The 25,924-nt window shown below is 31.0% G+C and overlaps 2 protein-coding genes and 1 pseudogene across 2 annotated transcripts; 2 read left to right on the top strand and 1 right to left on the bottom strand.

The window, feature by feature from the left end:
* Window positions 1-92: 92 nt before the first annotated feature.
* LOC100799465 (syntaxin-51) lies at window positions 93-4,374 on the bottom strand. The gene is made up of 6 exons (XM_003532103.5): window positions 4,287-4,374; window positions 1,741-1,950; window positions 1,333-1,535; window positions 1,145-1,245; window positions 1,005-1,049; window positions 93-372 (listed from the first exon to the last, which is right to left on the bottom strand). Exons 2-6 carry the CDS (start codon window positions 1,944-1,946, stop codon window positions 241-243), a joined length of 687 nt encoding a protein of 228 aa, XP_003532151.1. The 5' UTR covers window positions 1,947-1,950; window positions 4,287-4,374; the 3' UTR covers window positions 93-240.
* Window positions 4,375-6,092: 1,718 nt separating this feature from the next.
* LOC100808504 (putative BPI/LBP family protein At1g04970) lies at window positions 6,093-11,949 on the top strand. Its single transcript, XM_041004756.1, is given in 7 exon segments — window positions 6,093-6,683; window positions 9,003-9,282; window positions 9,390-9,742; window positions 10,293-10,541; window positions 10,792-10,917; window positions 11,650-11,741; window positions 11,743-11,949. Coding segments are annotated over 5 exon segments (591 nt in total). The 5' UTR covers window positions 6,093-6,683; window positions 9,003-9,282; window positions 9,390-9,682; the 3' UTR covers window positions 11,807-11,949.
* Window positions 11,950-22,179: 10,230 nt separating this feature from the next.
* Window positions 22,180-25,924, top strand: part of LOC100807976 (indole-3-acetate O-methyltransferase 1-like) — a 7,562-nt pseudogene continuing 3,817 nt past the window's right edge.

Below are 25,924 nucleotides of genomic sequence, written 5' to 3'. Positions count from 1 at the left end.
CTTCTGGAATACATAAATGGAAGTCACCTCAATTTTACTGATTTTTACAAAGAGAACAACACTCAAGGGTATCAACATTTGAAATCTGACAATTACATAAAAAAGCCTTTCAATACCTTAATAAATTCCATGCCACTGCCAAAGCACCAAGAAAAAACAAAGAAACACGTTATCATGTTTCAATGCACATTCAGAAACATGAAAAAAAGAGAAACTTCACGAGTTGGGTATTTTTTATCTTTACAAATATTTGACCAACAGCCATATGACAACCACCAAACCCACTATACCAATCACTGATAAAAGCATGCACAAGCAGGAGCAACCACCCTTGGTACGTTTGTTTAACACTGCCAAGTTCTTCTGCACTCTCTGTTTTCACATCAGAAACACAAAAGGTAAGTTGCAAGCTACTTCTACAATATCTCAATTCAAGAGTTAAACATGGGGAAAAATTAACATCTTGCTTTAAGAAAAAAAATACACCAGAAATAGGTATACCTCTTGCAAGGGCATTCACAATACAAATATCATTCATTTATTTTCATATAATTTTTCTTTATATGTCAAACATAAATTACCCTAAACAAAGGAAATGTATACATTTGCAGTAAATTTACTATTGTTATATAAAACACATTATCTCCTGATAAAAATGAATGAAATATTATGAGCAGAAATCCCCACAGGTCCATATTTGACTAAGCATATAATAATGGAGTATATTTTTATCTGTAAACTGTGCCACAACAAAGACTAACCAAAGAATTTATGTACATTTTTTAGAGGTTACATTGGTTCAGTCTCAAAAATCTTAATTAATATCAGAATTAAGGAATTTAATAACTGAAAAGGTTAAGAATATTAAATTCAAGAGGATATCGCATGATTTCACCAGATTGAGCATATTGTAAACTCCTCCATCTCATAAAATTTAACTTATGTTTGAAAACAAGAGATATGATCCCAATAAGGAACTAAGGAAGTTATGGTAAGAGTGTTACCCTCAGCCGAGAATCTGTAACATCTACATGTTGGTCCAAGTCATCCTAACAAAAGAAGAGAAATGATTAAATTTCAGAAATGAGAGAATAAAATGGACAGTAAAAGTAGCAAAGAAAATTAACATGTGGGGGGGACATACAATGAGTCTGGTATGTAGATTCAGCTCTTCATTCACAGCCAATGCAATATGTTTAGTACTGATTACAGTCTCCTCCAATTTCTCAAGGCCATCGTCTTGCTCTGCTTGAATAGCACATTTCCAAATTTAGATCCAAACAGCAGACTACAGGTAATATTTTTCAATTTCAAACAATTCAGATTAAAGACCTTTCATAATTTGCCGTTGAAGACCAACTAGTCCACTGTTGTCCAGGCCAACAGTTCTGCTCATTGCATCTGATTTTATTTCTGGCCCTAGCAAACTATCCCTATTTGCAAAGTTAGACATGTTCAATGTTGAAGCCATTTGGTTAACTTTTGTCCTCAAATTTGCAAGCATGTCCTTTCGACGATTCATCTCCTTCTCAGTTCTGTGCATCATTGACAAAGAAACACTTAAAATAAGAATCATGCAACTTCATATGAAAGAGATAGTCCAGATTAGGAGGTTTCAAGACATTTATTTCAAAACGAAAAGAATAGATGACTAAAAGCCATAGTATTCCAGGTCCTCTATGCTCTGCGGTAATAGCATGAACTTTTCTTAATCAGCATAGGAAAGAACTGAACACTCACTTTGCAGGGACCTTTGACAACAGAGATTGCAAGCTATCAAGTCTGGTCCCTAATATCGTGATCTTCCTTCTTATAGCAGAAGCATGTCGCTGGGTTTCTGGTCCAGATGCAGGAAACGAACTACGTTCAGAAATCATGCCATTGATATCATCAGCAAGTTTCACAGCTTCATTATATTCCTTCATCCATGAGTCTGAAGATGCCATTAGCCTGAAATAAGAGGAAAAAGAATGAAAAACAATATGAGAACCAAGGTATGGACATTTACTCGTTTTATAGAAGAAATAATTAATGAAGTTCTATTTAATAGATTTGGCATTGATGGATAGCATAAACAAAACAAGTAATAAAAGATTCCACAATCAATAATACAGTAAATTGAGAAATCTTCAAGTGTGCCCAACAAGATAGAGAACTTTTCAGTCCATGTGATTAACATGAGATAAAATTTACCAGGTTAGAGAAACTCATAAAACCAAGATTTCATATAAGTAGCTATGACACAAAGATTCCCACTTATGATAATTTAACATTCCACAGCTTGCTACCAACTCCGATGTCTCAAAACAAGCACTCACAGGCATATGATAATGCAATCAAATATTATGATATTTAAGATATTGAAAAATTAAGACACGAGTATTTTTACATTATTACATCCATTTGCCCACTTTGACTTGAACATACAGCATTGGCCCAATGTTATTATTCAATAACCATTATAGTGCCACCATAATGCTATAAGGTGGCATTTTTCGACCCCTCTGCCATAGGCAATTTGGGAAGGAGGGTCAACTATGGCAGCACCATAGGCCACAATGACATGTTTACATGGCAGAATTTCCGTCTTCTGCCAACCGCTATTGTTAACCTCGCAGAGGCTACAGTGAAGATAAATTTAGGCCATGTTTACACTGAACTTCATGAATATACTCCATCCTTCCCTAATAAGGTGTTATATTATCAGCCTTCCAACAAAAGAGAACAAGTGAGAGAGATATTAAAGCTACCTCTACAAATGAACCACACGGTCTCATATTCAAATGCAGCAAAACTTAAAGGATCGCTAATTATCAGCTGAACCTAACATCCCTTTTGCTTTATGTCAAAAAACATTTATTGCAGCTTTGCCCCCAACTATGTTCCTTAACATATTTTAAAATGAAAAAGGATTTCCCAATCAATAGAAGAAACTATATGATCAGCTAATAGTTTGAAGAAGAATCAGAATCTGTGTGAACAACATTGATCTATATAGACTCAGAACTGAGAAGTTATACTTTTTATTTTTTTGGGGTTAAAGAAATTTATTGAAAGGAAAATTACAAAAGATGAGAGGACCCCTCTTGTTTTGTTTATCTGATAAAGAGTAGAGCAGTCACCCACATAGAGGGAAGAAAACCCAGAGCTTATCATAGATTTGATATTGCACCACCCTCAACTGTCCAATCTTGGGCGTGAAGGGGTGCGTTGAGATCTCATATCAACTGTAGATATGGCTAAAATAGAGCTTATAAAGGTTTGGGCAACCCACATTTCATGATCTAGATTTTGGGATTTAGGCCTAACCCATCAAGATGGTATTAGAGCACATCATTGATCCGATATTGGGTCACACTCAACTGTCCAAAAAAAAAACAATATCTGGTCCCGCCACTTTCCCAGTGCAATATAAAAAGAAATCAATTCTAGAATCCCTACACCCCAGATATCCAATCCTGGGTGCGAGGGGATGTGCTGAGATCTCACATCAATTGCAAATGTGGCTAAAATAGAGCTTATAAAGGATTAGGCAATCCTCTTCTCATGTAATAACTTTTGGAATTGAGTTAGACTGGAAATTCAAGATGATATCAAAGCTTATCATAGATCCGATATTGAGTCACCCTAAATTGTCCAAAACAACTACCTGGTCCTGCAGTTTTCTCAATGCAAAAAAGAAAAATCAGTCCTAGATTCTCCATGCTCCAGATGTCCAATCTTGGGTGAAAGGGGGTGTGTTGAGATCCTACACCGACTATAGATATAAATAATATATAACTTATAAAGGCGTAAGCAATCCTGGGTCCACAACTGCCATCACCCACCCTTAACTACCAACCATTGAGCCAACACCAGCATCAACATATTTCTTACCCAAAATTAATCTTCACTAATATATTGACCTCTTAACCCAGTAAACATATTCTTCTATCCAAAATTTCAAATCTACACAACAATTGCTGTGAAAGGCATGACACAAAGATGTCCTTTTAAGCTCACCATGATCCCATAGGGAAGACAATAGAAAATTACGAAGTTCCCACCCATCATGCGATGCCCAGAAAATCAATCACGTTTAACAACAAAATACACAATTCTCAGAAAACAACAATCACAGAAAGAAAACATCAAAATCAGGAACGAAAAACGCGTAATTCCGAAGAACTAAAGCTCAACCAGCAAATTCAGTCCAGACTTACAATTCAGATGGAAAAACTGAAACCAATTAAAAAAAAAACACGAAAGGGAATAAGATCGCAAAGGGGAATTGAATGGAACCTTACGCGCTAATTCTGGAGAAAGTAACTTTTATCTTCTGAATTAGGGTTTCTAAATTAAGAGAAAGGAGGGGTTTTGATGAGGGTGATGGATACGATTAGGCGTAATAGCGTGGCGGCCCCACCAACCGGCACCGTTTGTCTGACACCGTCGTTGTTCAGCGCAGCGTCGTTTATGCTGTTCCTTGCGCTACGCGAGTTATTAACTTATTATTGTTGTAAACAGTTGCAAAAGTGAGAGTTGTATTTACGAGTTTTTATATAGTGGTAGCGATTAAGGATTAATCTCATCCTTCGCGGTATCAATTTCATTTGTTAACTAATTGTTATTTTATCATTATAAATAAATAAATAATTGTTATTTGAGTCAACTGAACCACTTCTAATTATATAATTAGGAAGTAGCTTATCCACATATAAATATTTTAAAATTTAAATAAGATATTCTAAGTTATACTATAATGTTTGAAATTATTAAAGAAATCTATGCAATTAACATGTGTTATGTCGTGGAATGATATCAAGATCGGACAATATTGCCCAAAAATTAACTGATACTTTCCTCCTAAAATATAAAATTCTTTTAGCTAATTCAGATTTTTTAACAAAATTGATTAGTTTAGTTAATAACATTGAATTTAATAATAATTTATATTATTTTTTTAAAATTATCCTCAAAATTATTGAAATTTATTATCTCACTATTTTTACTTAATTATTTTTTTACCTAATTAATTAATATCTATTAGTCTTTTCTCCAATTCTTGTAAATAAATTTATTTTATTTTTGACTGAAAAAATTCATACTATATCATTCAACAAAAGTGAAATAATACAATTTAGAATGTGAATCATAACCATGCGAATTAACATAAAATCTATACTTCACTGCTAAGCAATTGATGACTAGATTTGTTTGTTGGCAAACAAAATGAACATTAAAGTTTGAAAGGATGTAAGACTATCTTTACAAAATATCTCCAAACTCATTATTCACGTATTTCTTTGCATGCATGCAGTCAACAATGTATTTTGTAAATAAATGTTACATAAATGTTAATATTATGACTTAAGTAACATGTTAAATGTAAATTTAATTTAAACAAAAAGGAGGGACAAAATTATAGTTTAGGAGTCTTTTTTTTTAATTTCGTAAATTCTAGAGAATAAAGTGACAATAGATCACGAATTTGAGGCACAAGTCATAATTAAGCAAATAACGTGAACAACTAAACAAAACATATATTCTAATTAAATTCTTGAATTTATACCTTCCGAAGAAACTATTGACTAATGACTCTTGAAAATTTTCCGTAAAAAAAAATGACTCTTGAAAAATGAAACGTGAATGAAAAGATAAAATTAGCCTCATAAGAATCTGGTTTAGAATGTGAATGATGCATTTTCAAGTGTCAGAATATACTGAAACGTAACACTACAACTTGCGTGGTTCTCGAGCTAACATAGTATGATAGTAATAGCTAACTAATAATTATTGGTCGATGATACACATGGTAACTCTAACTCAACAACACACGTACCTACCACTACCAGTTCCTGCTACGCATGTTTCCTTTTACAGACACTTCAGTCTCTTGCCGAGTCCGGTGTCCAACATGCGTCCGTGTCGTGTGTCAGTGTCTAACACCGACACGACACTCATACTACATTCTATATTTTGGACATTATAGGTGTCTACGTGTCTGCATCCGTGTCGTGTCGTGTCGGTGTCGGTGCTTGATAGGCTGCTAGTCCTTGATTTCAAACGCCAAACTCCAATACCAGTTTCAACAAAACAACCATATTAAGAAACCCTTTCTTAACCTTCTTGTTTTTTCATCACATGGATGTCTCTAATTTTTCATCTTTCACATCATGAACATCACAAAACCATCATGCTCTTACTACCAAAGCAAATTTTCTTTGTTTCTGCTAAGTTGATGCTATTGCTAACTCTATCCCTCTCATAAGGTTCCATCCAAAAATCCATGGCACTCACTATTGTTTTCTCTCTGCTATCCCTTCTGTTGGTTTCAGCTTGTTGCTATGTGCAACCCCTTGAAGAGAGTTCCATCTCTGGGGTCATATCTGACAAGGGCCTTGAATATGCCAAGGAGTTGTTGATAGAGAAAGGTATTGCCTCCATTGTGATGCTACAGCTACCAGAGATTGAGAATTTTGTCCAAGTCCCTCTGGTTGGAAATTAATGCTAAAGTGGTTCTTTCTGACATCACAATCAAGGATGTTCAAGTCAATTCTTCATCTGTTAAGACTGGGGAGAGTGGTGGTATTGTTCTTGTTGTTTCAGGTGCCATGCTAATTTGAGTATGAGGTGGAGGTACACTGTTCAGCTCTTGGTTAATCCCATTTGGAATTTAAGATAGTGGGAATGCTTCAGTGAAGGTACAAAACTAGAATTTCATGACTCATGCTTATACTTTATACTATATCCTTTGGTCTTTTTTCTGTGGCTGCAGTTGTAGAGTTTTGCTGAATTGTAGTTTACATGGTTGAATTTAAGTTTCAGAAGATTTGACTCTGTTAAACAAATAACAAATATTTTCTGAAGTAGGTTATTTTGTCATAAACAAATAATAAATTGATCAGAGATATATGGTTGACTTGCTGGTTAAGAAAGAAGGAAAATATCATAGGTTCGATATCTCTGCTAACAAAAAAAACTAACAAACTAACGATTAACATTTGTTGATAAAAAGTCCTAGACTCCTAGGGAATCTATAAAGAAGAATGTTGGAATGGCCTTTTGCATCATCTTGCAATTGGAATTGAGTCAACTTAGTAAAACTTGGCCAATTTCAAACTTATGTGTAACAAGTGATTCAGGGAGCCATAACAATAAAGATCATGGGACTTGTTAGAAAGTGTTTTGATTGCTGTGCACTGTCGAGTTCAATTTCAAACCTCATTATCTTGTTCATATAAGTTGAGTTTATTGTAAGATTGCAAATGGTGGAATGAAGAGTATCTATAATTTTTTTCTTGATCTTTGTAAATGTTGTAGCTAAAATGGAAATCATAAAGAAGTTAAGGTAATGGTTTTTTCCTAACATAAAACTCCAGTCTCCAGATCATGTCATTTGGAAGAGCTTTTGTGAAGCTTGTTTAGATTTATTTTATCATATAAACAAGGGTCATTGGGTTTGAGAATAATATTTTCTCTTTCCGTTTTCTATGTCAATTGTCTAGTTAAGTTTGCAGTTTTTTTCAAAAAGTAACGTGGAAATAATGGGACATTTTTGTAATTAAAAATGAAAAAATTTGTAAAATAACATTTTCTAAAACTGAACAGTGACTTATTTTTATTAAGCTTACATTTTAACTTCAAGGATTAAAAAAATTCACTTATTAAACTTTAGGGACAAAAATATCTACTTATTAACTATTTGGACTAAAATAGATATGCTTGGAAACTATAAAGATTAAATGGGTAATTAAACTACTCTTTTTATTTTGGTGTCCGGATTCAGCAGGAGATTATATAAGAGTATAAGACGGCTAAAGATGATCCCTAGCTTATTGTTTATCGTTAAATTTTTTGTTATATTTTTTTTTGTGATATAGTAATCCCTATGAGGTTCCTGACTTACTTTCATAATTTTACTGATAAAGTGTGACTCTTAGTCTTAACATGAGGTTAGCATATAGAAACTTCCATTATACTCCCACCCCATTAGAAGGGAAAAGGAAAAAGCAATAAAGCATGAATCAGTGTTTACCTAGAGATTCCAGAATTCTTGCTTCCATTCTTTTAGGATCAGTTAGCCAAGTGTAAAGTTTTATGTCTCGTCGCCTCTTGAATGTGCTGAACTTGGATTAATGAATAAGTGCATCCGCTCAACTTTATTGCCTGGTCTGTCCTTGATTTCATGAAGACACGAATATGATAGTTCTTAACATAAAGTTAAGAAATTCATACACTAGTTTTTCTATTTGATGTTTTTATATTTGGTGTAAGGACTCTTGGTGAGTAATAATATTAAAGTGGTTTTCCTTTTCAAATATCTGTTAATTGATAGCACAATCATTTTCTTTTCATGATATTATGAACTTGGCTAACATTTTCTTTACCGGCCAAGAAAAATAAGTATATTAAAGAGGGTACAAGATACCTTACCCCTTTTACAGAATGAAAAATCCAGAGAATATAATTATCCAAACTATCCCATCAAAATACCTCAGATCCCACTTTACAGTATCAGTAAAAGTGAAAAAAGAGTATGCCAAGTGTTAACAATGATTCATGCCATGTAACGCCAAAAATGAGTTCCCCCACATGTAATCTTTCCTTGTATTTTTTATCCAACATTCCCCCTACTTGTTCCCTTCTCGTGATATACTCCAACAGCACTACCCTGCATATGTTATCTCATTGGAAGACTTCTTTTAATTTAATATACCGGCACACAACTCCAACACCAAACAAAAAAATGTTAAACTTCAAACTTCACTATGATTTGCATATCAGATAACATAATTGCAATCCATATCAGACCCGGAGAATTATACCTGTAACACTTAGTAGGGGTGTGCAAAAAAACCGGTTCAGACTATGTCTCCCAGCGTACAAATTTCCATCTCTTATCATTCTACTTTGTACAACTCCTCTCTGCATTCATTTTGAAAAGATTACTTTCCTCTCAGACAGTATACTGGGGTATTGACCACTCGTAGAAATAATATTTGAAATTCTTTATTTTACAGGTCATCAGCAACCATGACTTGAATTTGATCAGCTCCAAAAGATTGCCACCATTAACACTTCCCTTATTAAAGACAATTTCATTTCTGTGTAGCCAAAGTGACCATACAATCGCAAACCACACCACTCTCCATCTTTCATTAGCTTGCTTCCCCAACCAATCACAATTATGCTGCAGGAGATGCATTTTTGGGTCCGTATGGATCACATTATGAATCCCCCACCAGACATAACACTTATTCCAGATTCCAGTAGCAAAACTACAAGTAAACAATAAATGAGGTACTGTTTCCTCAGGAACAAAGATTAATTCGAACTTGGCTAACATTATGGTTCTATATAACTTTGATGTAGATATTATGCTATTGACTTCTTTATGTTTGTTTCAGGCTAGTAGATGCTTTTGAAGGGGATATAGCATCTGCCGTTGAAGAGGGCATTTCGGAGAAAATAAAAGAAGGGATTGTGAATATTGATAATTTATTGCAATCTCTTCCAGAGAAGATCTCACTAGACAAAACCGCTGCACTAAATGTTTCTTTTGTTGGAAATCCTGTGTTGAGTAATTCCTCTTATTTCAATTGCAATTAATGGTTTATTCACAGGGAAAAATGAAGTTTTAGTACCTCGGGGTTACCAGAAAGGAGTGAAGATTTCTGCTGCCTGTGGTGGTTTACAAAAGATGTTAAAGGTTTCGATACATGAAAATGTGTTCAAATCTGCTTTCCTAGTTTACTACAATGTAAGTTTCTGAAATTTTTATTTCTTACTTTGCATGCCTTAGTCCAATCTATCTGTGATGTATAGTAGCTTGTTATAACCTGTTGCATAGGATCTAAGCTAGGATTGCTGATAAATTTGTATCTCTTTAGGCTCTGACATCATCAAAATATTTCAGAAGAAACAATTTGATAATTATATGAAACCAAGAAATGGAGAGTTTTGGCGGGACCAAAGCATTGTCTTTCTACAGTTTGCATCACTTAGGTATGCATATCAACAATGTGCCTTCTTTAATGAAGGTTGGGAGTTCTGATGCTGTTGGACTCTCACTGAATTTGGGACAGAAGGATTACTGTTTAAGCTTAAATAGACCTTAGATTGCTAAGATGCATCACAATAGCTTATTATTTTTTTAAAAAGACATAATAATGCTGATTATATTTTATAGACTAATTGAATGGCTTCAGTTAACTGTTCACACTTCAAGCATTTATGTTGGATGCTTTTACATTATGAATTTATGATAGATTGAAATTTAGTTTAGCAGTTTATATTGTTCTTGTTCTCAGGCAGGTAAAAGAAAATTGATTATTGATGAACTGCCTGATCAGAACATTTTGAACACTGCTGAATGGAGATTCATAGTTCCCCAATTATACAAGCGATATCCAAATGATGACATGCAGCTTAATATCTCTATATCTTCTCCACAAGTTATACAAGTGACCTACCAAGATATTGGTGCAACTATTTTTGTAGATATAACAATTGATGTTCTGGAAGACGATGAAGTCATACCTGTTGCATGCATCTCAGTGGTATGCTAAATTAAAGCTAGCAATCATTCAAGGAGCTAAACATCATAATGTATTTCTTTTCAACATTCAGATTAAGCTACGAGGCACTCAAACTTTTCACTCTTTTGTTTTCATATTACCTTATACAAAACAAATTGACAATTTGATCTTTGACTAAAGTTTCAAAGTTGCGAATCATTTTTTCTGTCTCAGCATGATCAGTATCCATTTATCATATCTAACAGGTCCAGTTATTCTGCTTATGCTACAGGAAATTAGTGCTTCAAGTGCTGTGGAAGTTGAAGGAAACAATACTGCTGGTTGGCTCAGATTACAAACATTTTCTGAATACTTGACGTGGAGCAAAATAGGGAAATTGCGTGTGCATCTGATCCAGGTAAATCAGACTAAAAGTATTCATATTTTCAGCTTGCAGCAATGTATGCATTTTTTAGTTAAAACATGGATGAAATCATGAAACTGATCTACATGACCAAATAATTCCACCTAGTTTGGGGCACATTCTAGGATAGGATAGCAATTCAATCCATTAGTATTTGTGTTTTAAATTTGCATTTCCATTATATCATTTCAAATCACCAGCATTTCTGTTACAAGTTACAACAGATCGATCAGTCATTAGATTAAGGGAAAGAGAAGGGAGCAATAGACATTCATTTTATCCTCTTTTGTTGGAAGTAACATTGATAGGGTCCTTGGGGTGCATAAATCTCCCATTGAGTAGTATGAGATTCTCGGTGGAGTACTTTAATAACTTGGTTCTCCCCCTTTAACAACTAACTTTTAAGGGACGTAAATCGTTATCAAAGCTATCTATAAAGGCGTGGACTAGAAAGACTAAATAAAATATCGTAGAGTGTGAGCCACCAATACATCGACTCTCAGGGGACATGTAGTATGTACACAATGACTATTTGACCTATTTCGCTCTTATCCTTCATGTTTCACTTTTTGGATTCATTTACAATTCTCCAAGTAGTATAACACATCTGTAACATCTTCTCCTAAATACACAAATAGTTCTAGTTTCTACTTTCTAATCATTGTGTATCCAGCCAACTACAAATTAATCTTACTCTTCAACATTTGTCAATGTTTTAATTTGCAGTCACTAATGTCAAGTGTCCTCAAAACTGTCGTCCTTCCATACCTGAACTTCAAATTAAAGAGAGGATTCCCATTACCAATTATTGATGGTTATGGTGTGTAGTGCTGTTTCCTTCGAAGATTACTATCTAGGTAAACAGTTAGCTTATGTTTCATAAAATAAAGCTACAACAAAAAAATTGTCAGCTGCATTATTGTGGATGTAAATGAAGAACATTTATATAGAAACCCATTTGTATGTTACTTGTGTACATATCACAATTAGTATATACCTTTTGGATTTAGCCTTGTATACACATACATCCTGCCATGAAGATTACTTGTTAAAAATCTATACCATTATTTTTGTGTCATTGTATGTGAAAACACTCATAGCTTGCTTCACTTTATCTTTTACATTACAACAATAATAAAACCAAGTGCTCGCTTGTTTACAACTTATTTTAAAGCAATAGTGTTCTTTATCTTTTAAAAATAAAATAAAAATTGACCACGAAAAATTCCAATTGGTACTAAGGTATTACTTCAGGTCATAAGCCAACAAAGGCAAACTGAAGTGTTGACAACGCAAAAACCAGCATTGATGTGTTGTAGCAACATTAATATTGAATTTTGATGAATGCATGCTGGTTGTAATAATGTTTCGCATGTCTAATTTTTAATTTTATATATATTCCTTTTAAAAAAATTATATTTATTATGGCTTAATTGAAAAGCTTATATATAATACATACCTTCTCATAAATTTCAAGATTAATTATGTAAAAAAAAAAATATGAACTTAATTCCTATTAACTTTGGAGGCCATTTTTATGGTTCAACCTGGCCCATCAAAGAAAGATACTGCTTCCTGCACCTTATTTTTTTTCTTCTTGCACCCCAAATGTTTTGAAATTCCCATGTCTTTCTTGTATTTTAGAATAAGTATTCCAAAAATACATAGATAATTTAGAAACCTATTCTAAAATAGGTTTCCAGATTAGGTATGTACTTTTTGGAATACCTATTTTGAAATAGGTTTCTAGATTACTTATATACTCCTGGAATACCTATTTTAGAATATTTCCATAATAAGTATTCCAGAATAGAGTGGCAGGTTTGATGAAGCATGACTAAAATGCAACACTCCAAGCCAACCTTATCGTCACACAATGAAGCAATATCCTACTTCTTCAACACCATTGCCCTCATTATCATTATAACCCAACCTCAACCTCCTAGAAGCCAAATCACTAACTAAACCTTCAATCCTACTAACCACCAAATCCTTTTCCTCATTCTAGACACAATGTCCACTCCCAAACGATGTCTCTCCAAAGCTCTTTAACACTACAACCGCAGCCATGAAAATCACAAATGAAGTATAGTTCTCCCATCATTTTGTGGCAGTGATGTTGGGTGGTTGGGTGGTTGGGTGGAGGTAGGGTGCGGTGGTTATGTAGGTTTGACGACTAGGATTTTCTTAGAAGAAAGAGGGGGTGCTTGGTGAGGATTTTTGTTTTACTTTTTGGGTTTTTTGGGAGTGCAGGAAGAAATAAATTAGGAATTGAGAAAGTAATTCTCCATAGTTTAGTACATATTGAGATACGCGTGTACCGTAAAAAAAAGATATGTGTGGCCCATATATTCCCGAAAGCTTTTTGAGATAACTCTCATTTTGGTTTTTGAAATTATGGAATGATATCATAATAGTCCCTAAAATTAGAGAAATGATGAATAGATCTCTAAAATTAAATTCGACCAGTCAAATTAATTTATGCCATAAGTCATTTACTAACTCCATTAGTAAATGGATAATGTGGCAAATTATTTGCTATTGTAGCAACCCTAATACTTCATTTTAGGGGCCAAAGTGACTAATTCAAAGACTAACTTGAGGACTAAACTCATATCAAATTGTCAAAGTAACTTCATTCATGTCTTCTTGTTGCCCCTCCCCCCCTCTCTCCCTATGTAGCTTTATATATCTCTCTCTCTTTGCTCGAGATGGAAGGTAAAAGTTTGAAAAGAAAGGAACTAATATCAGTAAACCCTAAATATATATACCTATAATCTCTCAGGTGAGGAAAAAAAGGCAAGAAAACTTGGGTTTTGCATCATTTCGCCCTTTATATTAAGAGAATTTAAATAATGAGAAGTTATGCTTAGGCTATTTATAGGACGATATTAATTTAGGTTATGTTTGGATTTTTTTTATTAGCACTTTAAGAGGAAAAAAATTAAAAATGAGATAAACTTTTCCTATAAATTAATTAAATTGGTGTATATATGCATATGTTAATTATAATCAACTATTTTAGAAAAAGCTAAATGATTTTAATTTATATATGAACTAATTTTAGTCTGAGATAAATTTATTTCATTTTTCTTTCCTATTTATCTCTCAAAAAATATTTATGGAAAAACTTATTTAAAAGGAGTCTTATAGGGAGACGTATTAGGAGTTAATGGCAAGAATTTGTGTCAAATGTAATCGGTTAATTAGTTTTTACTATTTGATATTGTGACGTGATTGATTGATCTTGTGAGTGTTTATTTAAATTATCTCGTAAACCATACTCGTTGAGGAGTAAAATTCACCAACATATACACTTTTAATAAATAAGTTAAAGTATTTTTTAATTCTTAAAAATTGAAATTGATTATAAAAAAATTTACAATAATTTAATATTATTCAATCAAATTAAATTAAATTCCCTTAATAACATCGTAAAACCTTCTTTTAATTATTATTTTTATTTCTTTGCCGTAACTCTCTTAATTAGAACGTACGGTTGCGACAAACTTCATGTCTGATATGATGTAATTCATCTAAACTATTTAGTCTTAGAGCATAAGTCAATTCCATATATGGTCCTAATTTGAAACACCGAAACCATGATGTCATTTTTGTCCATGCACTTATGCATGGTCTTCTTCCAAGCCACGAATGATAAGACGTCATATATAATATTTCACAAAAAGTATGGTGCAAGTGTTCTAACCCACTATATATAATATATGGATATTATTAACTTATTATCCCTCTGAAATTCCACCACTAAAATATAAAAATCTTTGGAATCTTGACCTCTAATTTTAAGTCTATCCATTGGCCCCCTCCACCTTTTGAGCTCCTTTCAAGTCCAAACCACCGTGATAATCGGCGGCTCACGTGAATCTATGCCGGACCATTTTCTTCTTCTCCTTTCTCATCTTTATAAGCAACCACCTAACTACCCTTTTAATCTATAGCTACTACATTATATTATAATATTCTATATTTCCTCTTCTAGAGTGGATCTAGCCATGCATGTAAACTTTAAGGCAATGGCCGCATAGGTATCAACTTTATTTTGTTGTGATATGGATCATGGTTAGAGTGGATTTCCATATTGGAATAGACATTTGAAATCGTTTGATTTGTGGGTCATCACAACTCACCTTGATAAATTCTTTGGTGGAATTAGAATAATTGTGCTTTGTGTGTGCTACAGGTAAGTTACTAAATATAAGGGCAACCTGCCAAAGAGGGGATACTTAAGAGATTAATTTATGCTAAAGAGGGTTCATAAATGATAGTAGCTGGTTCAGATTTGCACCAATAATTGGAGACATGTGGATGAGGGGCTTTACAAATTAGATAAAAGGTTTGTAATGGGAATGCTTGCTATGTTGGCTTCATGTCTGGTGTGCTTCATTACTAGGATGGATATTTTCCCCTTATCAACTTCCAAGTTATTTGTTTGTATAATTTTATATAGAGGACAATTTGGTTGATGATGCTAATTAGTTCCTATTTTACGTTCAAGGTACAAACCGTTCAGAAAGTCAATATATAACTTTAGGCTTGCCCATATTGGTGGTGAAGGTGGTAAAATTGAAGGATCTATGGTATTGGATTAAATTCCGCATGTTTCTTCACTCGTATAAATGTATATTATTAATGAATCAAGACAAAAACTAATTTTAAGTATTATTTAGGATTGGAATTAATATTGTGAGATATTTTTTTCCATCATAATCTTAAACTTTATTAATTTGTTCATTAATGAATTTTTGCTTCCTCTCCAGCTGCTTCTTCTAAAGTGAAAAAGTATACTTTAGAAGATAAAATACATGTGTTAACTATTGAAATTATAATAACTACAAAGTTTATTATTAAATCTACTTGTATGTTATCTATGATATACTCTCCTTTCTTCTTTTTGTTCCTTATTTGACAGATAATTACGTGTTTATTAAAATCAAAATATGTTCAGTTATACGAGTTTATAATAAGCATTTCCTGTAGATGTAAATTTTTTTTACTGTTTTTATTATATTTAATACTTTTTTATCTATAAAAATCAAAGACAAATACCAAAAAAACTTAATTATAATAACTCACATATTTTATTTAACCTAAGTTAGACCCCTTGATAATTAATATAACTCATAAGTAGTTATTAAAAAAATTTAAGAAATTAACTTACATTACATGCATAATGGTGTAATTAGATGATAGAATAAAAAAAATTATACTATCGATGCATATATCATTTATTCAATATATAAAATATTAAGTTTTGGCATCAAACTATGAACAAAATCTTGTGGCTTTTCCCATGGATATAGATGCTTCCATCTACCCACCATGAATTTTCCTTCTGGTCTCTCGTACGCGATCCTAATTGATAAATTAGAGACCATATGTTACATAGAAATGAAGACCTAGGGAACTTTAGAGGCTAAAAAGCCATCTTCCAATGCTTGCATTACTCGATCATTTGTACTAGTAACAATATGATTTTATGATTTTGTTGTCTCTCTTTTAGCTTTTCTTTTGGGGATATATAGGCTAATTAGGCAGCTATAGTGATGCAAATTAAGTTAAGATCACATTATAAAACAGTGGGAAACCCTTAAAATTTCCATAGTAATAAGGCAATTTCCATAGTCGTAGGCTGTGGCTTTTCTTGTTCTCTATCTACCTAGGCAGCATTATATCTTTTTATATGACCCCTTAAAATTTAAGCAAAATATTAAAGGATATGGAACACTAAATTTTAAATATATTGGTATGTAACTCTCCAAGGAACAGTGTTTCCAAAATTATTCAAGCATAGCATTTATTGGTTCCATATTTTCCAGGCAAAATAAACTATAGTGTGGGTATTTGTCACGACAAATAAAACTGTCAAATATTTTTTTTTTAATTTTCACAAAAGAACATTTATTGGGTTATATCCTTTGCCTATTATTATATCTACAAATATAGATTTAATTGTGCCATTGATTTCTCTATATGGCAATCAAGACTTTTTGCCATGCTGATTTGCTAATATAGAAATTATAATAATCTCCAAGTCCCACTTCCCGGATTTTCAGAGTAATTGAGTCTAAAGAATATGAGCTGGTGAAAATTGTGAGCTAAGCATCCACATGGTTAGTTGTACAAGATAAAATTGTTAATTCACATAGCAACAATATGAGTTAAATCTTATGAACTCGATGATAGGCTAGCTCGGTGTCTTAAATTCAATGATATTGGGAAGAGGAAGTGTGCATGAAATTTAGAGGGTGAACTTTTCTGCTAATATAAAGATTCCAAAAACAAAAAGAAGAAGAAAAAAAAGCTTTTGAGGAGTAAAAATGAAGAAATGCATATGAATAAATAACTAGGAGTACATTGTATGCTCCTTGAATTTGATTTGTTTATCTCTCTCATCCAGCCCCATTTCTACGTCAATGAATCCGTACACTATTCACAATTGTTTTGCTAACGATCAACATATATGCAACCATAGTACATAATGCATAGACACACATATATAATAGGCTAATAAGTTTTATCTCACATGTATAAAATCACTAGACATTACAATAAAGATGTCACGTGTCTATAATTGGTTTGTATTCATTTCCATAATCCTATCTAAAGAAAAAAAAAATACACTTATATATATACATATATATATATAGAGAGAGAGAGAGAGAGAGATTCATTTACCACGAGTTAGAGTTACTTTAATAAAAAATGAGTAATAAAAGGTATTTAATGTTCTGTAAATAATATCTATCTATTGGTGGGTATACATCTATAAAAAAAACCTTTTGGTTTTAACTTGTGTTTTGGTTTGGTTTACTTATCTTCGAACTTTAGATTAGTGAAGTTCCTGCCTAGAGGTTAATTATATAAAAGTAAACATTTTTTTCTTAAAAATTATGAGTTTTAATGCGGATCTGATGAGTTAGGTAAGATAAAGTTTTGCCTAGGTTGAAAAGGTTTAATCTATATATGTTCTAAAATTAAGACTTAAATTTAACTTATTTTAAAATACGATTTTTTAATGAATAAACTAGTTGTTTTAATTAAAAACCAGACTTACTTAAAAGAATTAAGAATTTCATTTTGCAATAAACCTTGTAATTAAGTTAATTCGCTAGGGTCGGTTTGGTAGTACAAAATTTAGATAGAAATATAATCTATATGAGGTCCTAAGTTAAAACTCAATGTTATTATTATATACCAATGATAAAACCTTGTAAATAGGCTCCTAAGAGGATTTGTGAGTTAAACCTTTATTTTTAAGAAAACTCTGGTACCTGTCTTCGATCGATCTTATAGATAAAAAAAAAAAAAAAAAACTTCATTTTTTTTTTTTACTTTGATTTCAGTTTCCAAATATTTATATAAAAAATAGTGAAAATATATATTTTTCTTTTATTTTTTCCCATTCTTATACAAATATTTGAAGCAGAAAATAAAGTAAGACCTAGACAATATTTTTTAATTATATTTTAAAATAAAAAGGAAATATTATTTTTTTCGAAGAAATCAATTTCTTGAAATGCAATCTTTAAAAAATAATTGAATATTTTTTTATAAAACCATAACATAAATTAATTAATAAATAAACATGGCTAATCTATCTATATTTATTGCAGGGCCAAGTTAAAATGCTTCACGAGCTACTTGATTTATTATCCCTATAATTAGCTAACATTTAATTTATACTCCCTCAATCACCTTCTTTAATATACTCCTATTTCTTTTTTTTATTTAAAAATCATGTATTTCTTCGTGAGCGTGAAAGTGAGATGAGAGAGGCATTATGTCTAATGAATAAGTATTTTCCTTTTCTCCCTTATAAAGTAGCATAGATTTTGGATTCATAATTGTTGTCATGTTTTTCACCAATTAGCTAGTTAGTCGGTTTATCGTTATTATTTAATCTGAAATTCATTCAAGCAAAAGCCCAATGATGTTTACATTTTCATATAAAACAATAAATATAAAAAAAATAGATATAAATTTTATTTAAAATTAACTCATAATTTATATTTTTAAATCATTATAGAATATAAATGACTATGCAATATTATATTTAACAAAAGTATTTCTTAGTCGATAGTCAGTAATTAATTTACTTTTTTAGACTTAAAAAGAATATTGAGGTGGATTTTACTTTTCTCAACAAAATCTTTTTATTTTTCATACATATAATCAACCAATGGAACCCTGGTTATCATACTTAAAAGACTCATCGATTATGTCAACTGTGTTTAACTTTATTATATGCATCTCTTGAAATAAAAATAAAACTATAAGAAGAGGATAGGAAATCACTTATATGATATCTAGGTAGGTTTTAAAGTTTTATTATTTCTCAATAAATAGGAGCAAAGCTAAAAGTTTTAAAATTCTTATAACAGAACTCCAAAACTAAGTCTTAATAAGAAATTGAATAGTGATGGCGCAAAAAAAAAAAACATAGGTGACAGATCCATTAAAAAAATAAGAATAGAGACTCAAATAATACTCAAGGGGAGAGACAACTTTACAAAGAATATTGAACGAATTAGACCAATTGATTCCTTTATATGTATCATTACTCAATAATTTTTACTACGTTAAACTAAAGATATCTCTACCATCATATTTTTAATTAATTGTAGCCTCCATAACTAATTATACTTGTATCATGATGCATTGAGCCAAGTTTCTTTTTTTTTATATATAGGGTGAAAAGCCTATGTGTATAACATAGTAGTGTTTAGCGTATAATATAAAAATCTATGTATAGCACTTATGATTTTGTACTTCTTTTTGCGGATTATTTAATTCATATCACATATATGCTGCGATCGTATTATATGGGAATCAATGCTATATAATACAAATTAAAGTACACAACATATATATTTTGGCTATTGAAAAGCTGTGGTGTATTTCTCCAACATGTTAATTGATTGCGTACACTGCAGTTTTACATGACAAATATATATTTTATAATTTTTCGAAATGTTTGAACTTTGAATCATGAGAATGTCTTCCTAATTTGTCTAACTTATGTGCTGATATGATACAATATCAATTCAAGTGTCAGTTTAGATTAGTTTACTTATAAAAAAATAATTTTTTTTTGAGGAAATGACAAAGTTATTGGGTTTTTTCTCATTTCCTACGTGGAGTAAAAGTCTAAAATGAGAAGATTCATGTCTCACTTATTTAAATGGAGATGGATTATTGAGTGAAATACAATGAGAGAGACTCGTTTGAGAAGAAAAAAACAGTTACAAATCAATGAGAGAGAAATAATGAGAGAGAGAATCATTGTGATTTTCACATACACAAATTGTCTTGTTGGATTGGAAAAAAATATCTGAAAAGAGATAAGTGTTTTGCATTATCTGTTATATGTTTTGGAATTTTATCTTTTTGTCTCTATTGTACCAATTGGGGATTTATTTTGATTTGACTGTTTGTAAGTTATTTCTTCTGGACGACCTGTATTTTTTACTTTTGCATGGAAGGATTTTTCATATTAAATAAATTGTGTCTCTATTTTTTTTTTAATTTTTATTTTGCGTTCTATACTTCATTGATGCTCCTCACACGTTTTGATAAGTTTGGAAGAATTTATTTCTTTATTATAAAGTTTGTTATTGGGTTAGCATATTCCCATGAGAAGTTTGACTATTTATGATTTTTGCTTGTAGTTTGCTAGTCATATTCTGAAAAACCTTCTTTTGTTATTTTATACTGAAAACCCTTTTTTTATTCCTTCAAAACAAAGAATCTAGGTTTTGATACAGATGAAAAGCATACCAATATTAATATTACTCTTAATGATGGTAGTAAATTCTTCAATATGTGTTGATTTGGACTATATGGATCCAGCACACTACTTATTATATACATAAAAACAAGATGATTTATTTTGGACCTACATATTATTACCTTTAGATAAATTTAAGACCTTTTTATAATCTTTTTACTTTAATGCCTCAGTAATCCACACAAACTAAAACGTAGAATATGATTACGGATCAGAGAGATATGTTGTTGAACAAATAAATAAATAAATAAATATATATATATATATATATATATATATATATATAACACGTAGTGGAAATCTGTTAATAATTTTAGCTTGTTATTCTTATGGAACTTGAAATGTTTTTCATCATTTTATTTCAATTAAACATATGTAGGTACGTGAGAAATTTTAATATGCAATCGTAATAATTTGCCATGATTATAAGAACTTTTGTATAGATTATTATAACAACATTTGTTATATAATGAAAATTAATATATATTATATAATAACTTGTTATGATACATCCCTTTTTAAAAAAATCAATCAAATTGAAAAGTCCAAAAGCACTTACAAAGCATTACAACATTTGTACAACATACAACAATGGCGGATCAAGCACAAGCGCTCACAACCAACTAATAAGTTAGCAATCCTGAACTTATAAACACAAAAGACAGGAAAAATAAACAAAGAAATCACATTCTCCTATTGCAAAGAAATCTAGATAAAACATCAATGGGTCTTTTTTCACTTTATTTCTTCCATATTGTTGTTCCTTTTGGATTGGCACATGCTCAACAACAACTCAAATGAAGACGCCTAAAACCTACTTCTAGTGTGGTTAGGGCACAGTTGCAATAGGGACTCCAACTTAAAAAAAAAAAAAAAAAAAAAAAACCTAGATTGTTAGAGTGGAGTGTAGGAGGTGTAAAAGATCATTGGAGGAAGAGGTGAATGTTTAGAGCAACATAGAATTAAGGATGTATTCTCGACCAGTATTATACCTAGTAAAAGATCTAATTATATTCATTAATCCAACTTCACAAAAACATTTTGGATTTACACTCCCTCCACACTTGGACTTGATAGATAGGTGATCAACTATGACCTAACCTTACATCACCTACTCTATTCTCATACCACTATGTAACAAGGTTTTTTTCTTTCAAGCATGTTTTCTTCTCTAAGCTGATATACTTCTTCAATAAGAACCATATACTTAGCCTCAAAGTGCTTATAGGTAGTAGTAATCCTTCATTGCATCCTCACTTACATGGAGCTTCTCTATTGAAGCGCACAAGAAGACTCGCTACATTTTTAAAAAAACTACATGAAATCTCATCGATTCTTTAATTTTAATATTTGATATATATATATATATATATATATATATATATATGAAAACATCATTGAATGGTGAGATTTGCGAAGTGGACACTCTTCAATTTTTTTAACTAGAGATGGATCGTTGCATCTCACTGAAGCGCCCTGTCATTGACACTTGGAAAGTAGAAATCTCTCTCTAACTTGTGTTAGCAATCCAATTTTTATATATTGTAAAAAAAAATAAACCAAAAATATGAGGAAAAAAATGAATCAATTTTTTTACCATTTTTTCATTCCAATTAGATGCCATGTTTTTTTTTATGAATTCCATAAAAATAACTTTCCTCCTTAATTATCCTCTTAAATAGTGGCAATCTCAACTCACAAGACATATCCTAAGGCAACTTAGGTACAAATAAAAATAAAAATAAAAATTGTGATGCACATGCATTACTTTCTTTTCTATGTGTACGCAGCTATTTTTTGAAGTTGCTTTTCTCTTTTCTATTAAAACATTCGTAAGCAATTACTACTCTAATGAAGGCATTGAATTATCTACTAATTAATGGTGACATACGCTGAGACTGCTCACAACGTAAAAATTAGTAAATTAGGCAACGAATGAATAGTTGAATTGTTAATTGAACTTAAGTCTACAAACATAGGTGTAATAATGATGTCGAATTTTTTAAACTCCACTCTAGGTCACACCTATCCCTATTTGTATTAAAAGTATTAATTTGATCCATTGACATGATTGTTCCCTCCTTTGTTTCACAGGCCTTGGCGTGTGTATGAGCTAGATTATTGAAGTGAAGAAACGTTGTTACAGTGTTAATAAAAACATCAACACCTAGTAATATTTTTTAAATATTTTTTTATATATGTACGTGTGTTTCTAATACCTTTCTTGTAATTATAATAAACTTAAAAGTCAGTTTGACTAAAATGAAATATATCTTTATTTTGATATATATGTATTAAGATTTAAAATATAAACCAAATTTAAGTTGAAATCAAAATTAAATATGATTTAATTACACATTTATTCTTTATAATTTCTAAATTTATCGTTTTTAATTCAATTAATAAGTGAATTTTTTAGTTTCTAAAATTTTAATTTTAATTCTCAGGCGTATTTATCATTAATTTTTTTTTAAACTCAGTTAGAATTTTAATAACATCAAATTTTTGAGAATTAAAATGTAAACATAAAGCAATAAAAAAAAATTAACTTATTAAATATAGGAACTAAAAAAGATAAGTTTAAAAATTATAAAAAATAAATGAGTAATTAAACCTTTAAATTAATATTTAATTTAAAAGAAATAAATATCATAAATAAAAGAATGAAATTGAATCTTCAATCATTTCTAAAAATATTTTCATTCAAAGATGAGTGAGAACTATGATTCAATTTGTCTAAAAATATATAGGGGGATTAGTCAATTTCTTTCTAAATTAACTTCTCTAAAATGTGAGATTGAAAACTTTTTGTTTTTTTTACTGCAAGATTGAAAACTTGATGATTGTTGGATTTCTATTAAGATCTTTATTTTGTTACATACATATTGTATTTTATTTTCCAATGTGTACTCCCGTGTTTTAAGGAGTTCAATGTCATCCTTTACAATTAAAAAGCCACAAATTATAGTAGAAAGTATCGTAAGTACATATCCTTTCTCTGATTTATTTAATCAATAAACCAACATATAATGTAATAAATTCTTAATGACCCAAATGCATAAATCCGGTCTAATAAAACAAGGAACAGACGCCGTCCCATTAGTGAATTGAATATTGTTATTATTAGAAATTGAGTTCATTAAATTAATCTAATTTGGTAAAAAAAACTAAAGAAAGATGATTTTGACTGATTGAATATAAAATCAATATAAAAATGTGAATCAACATTGATCTGATTATTTAAGACAATTTATACGATTGAATTATAATGCTGATTTGTTGTGGCTACAAAAATATTAGTCAAATCATATGAATGGAGGAAAGGACCTAAAGGAACGACAGAGAGTGGTGCGGCATAACTGCATGCATAAGTCAATTTGCAGGGCTAATTATAAGTTAGCATAAATACGTTTTTAGTCTTGATGAGTGACTTTTGATTTTGTTCAAAAACAAACTTTATCATCTCTTTAAAATTTGAAATTAATGTTTTTACAAAGTAAAACATTTTTTTATCCTTCTTAAATCTGAAATAACTATTTTTTCCATAATAATTTTTTTAATATAGATAAATAACATTTATTTAAGAATTTTGAAAAAATTAGAGGTGTCACATATTGAAATGATTTTGCAACACATGGATGTTACCTAGGGTTCGTTAAATACATAAATAGTTAACGAATATCACATGATATTAAATATCAATATTAACAGTGACATACTTGATAAATATCCCTTAAGTATATAGTTATGAAGTATATGGTTATGAGTTCAATTTCTGATTCATATATATGAAAAAAAAAATTATTAAAAAATATTAATTCCTTAAATAGATCTCAATATCTGAAAACATTAGACATTAACTTTTAGTTGGGATACCTTGGTTAAAAAAAATCAATAGCAATTATTTCATATTTTAGAAGAAAAATAAATTACATAGATCAAAATTAAAACTCGCTCAAGAATAAAATCATATTTAGGGCATGTAATTTATTCATTTATTTAGTACTTGGTGACTATAAAAATAAAAAATCCGGCGCCAATCTTGGGCCTTCCTTGTTGCATTTGCATGTGAGGCCCATACTCTATGTTTTCAACTTTTTCTGTGTTCTTTTTATTATACTTTTGTTTTTTCCTTCAGAATTGTGTACAATAATTGCTGCTTTTGCTACTGACTTGTAATCTAGATGGCAGCAAAAGGAGGCTATATAGAATATACAAGCAGACATAATTGTTAATAGTGTCCTCCTCCTTTGTTTATGTATATTTACTCTCTTGTCTCTCATTTTAGCTATCACTGAGACACAATCGCCACCACCATATAATAGATATTTACAACACACTCACTTTTCACTCTCCCTTCATTTAGTTTATATATAGTTTCATTTCCTCTTCTAAAACAACAATAGTTCATATAGTCCATTTCACTTCACTAAGGTTATTTCTTAGATTGCTTCCATGGGAGACAATGTTGTAGTGTCCAATATGGAGCTAGAGAGGTTGCTTAGCATGAAAGGAGGCAAAGGTGAGGGAAGCTATGCCAACAATTCCCAAGCACAGGTACCCTCTTCATCCCTTTTTCTCTTTCCATTTACAAACAAAATGAAGCCTCCAAATCCACCTTTAAGATTTTTTCTTTCTTTTACATACATTAAAAGTAAGCATATTTTGGTACATATATACACGCTTACATACAGACATACATATATATGAAATGAAATGTATTAAGTGAGAATTATTCTTACGGAAATATTAAATATTAAATATTAATTAACCATACAATTATACAGAAATAATCATGATTAATTTTATTTTATTTTAATAGGGACTATTTCTGCATAATTTATTCTATAATCAACATTAGAAAATTTCATGACAACATACTAGTCATTTAATTTTATAGTCTCTAGCTAATCATCCATGTCAATATGTGTATATAGAATGATCACATGCTGTGCAAACACTAATTTTGGTGAGTGATATGCAGGCCATACATGCCAAGTCCATGCATCACCTTCTCAAAGAAGCCCTAGATGGAGTTCAACTTCAGGCCCCTAACATACCTTTTGTGGTTGTGGATTTGGGGTGTTCATGTGGCATCAACACCATCAATGTGGTGGATTTGATCATCAAGCACATCATCAAACGCTATGAGGCCTTAGGATTAGACCCACCTGAGTTTTCAGCTTTCTTCTC

This window comes from Glycine max, chromosome 8 (genome assembly GCF_000004515.6).
Source record: "Glycine max cultivar Williams 82 chromosome 8, Glycine_max_v4.0, whole genome shotgun sequence".
NCBI lineage: Eukaryota > Viridiplantae > Streptophyta > Magnoliopsida > Fabales > Fabaceae > Glycine > Glycine max.
This window is presented reverse-complemented; position numbering and strand designations above follow the sequence as displayed.

Bases quoted from the DNA above. Each gene is read 5' to 3' on its own strand.
- LOC100799465 (XM_003532103.5), bottom strand. From the start codon at position 1,946: ATGGCATCTTCAGACTCATGGATGAAGGAATATAATGAAGCTGTGAAA. The intron at 1,536-1,740 runs GTGAGTGTTCAG...AATGATGCACAG, and splicing joins TTGTCAAAGGTCCCTGCAAA to AACTGAGAAGGAGATGAATC. The intron at 1,246-1,332 runs GTCTTTAATCTG...CTATTCAAGCAG, and splicing joins TCAACGGCAAATTATGAAAG to AGCAAGACGATGGCCTTGAG.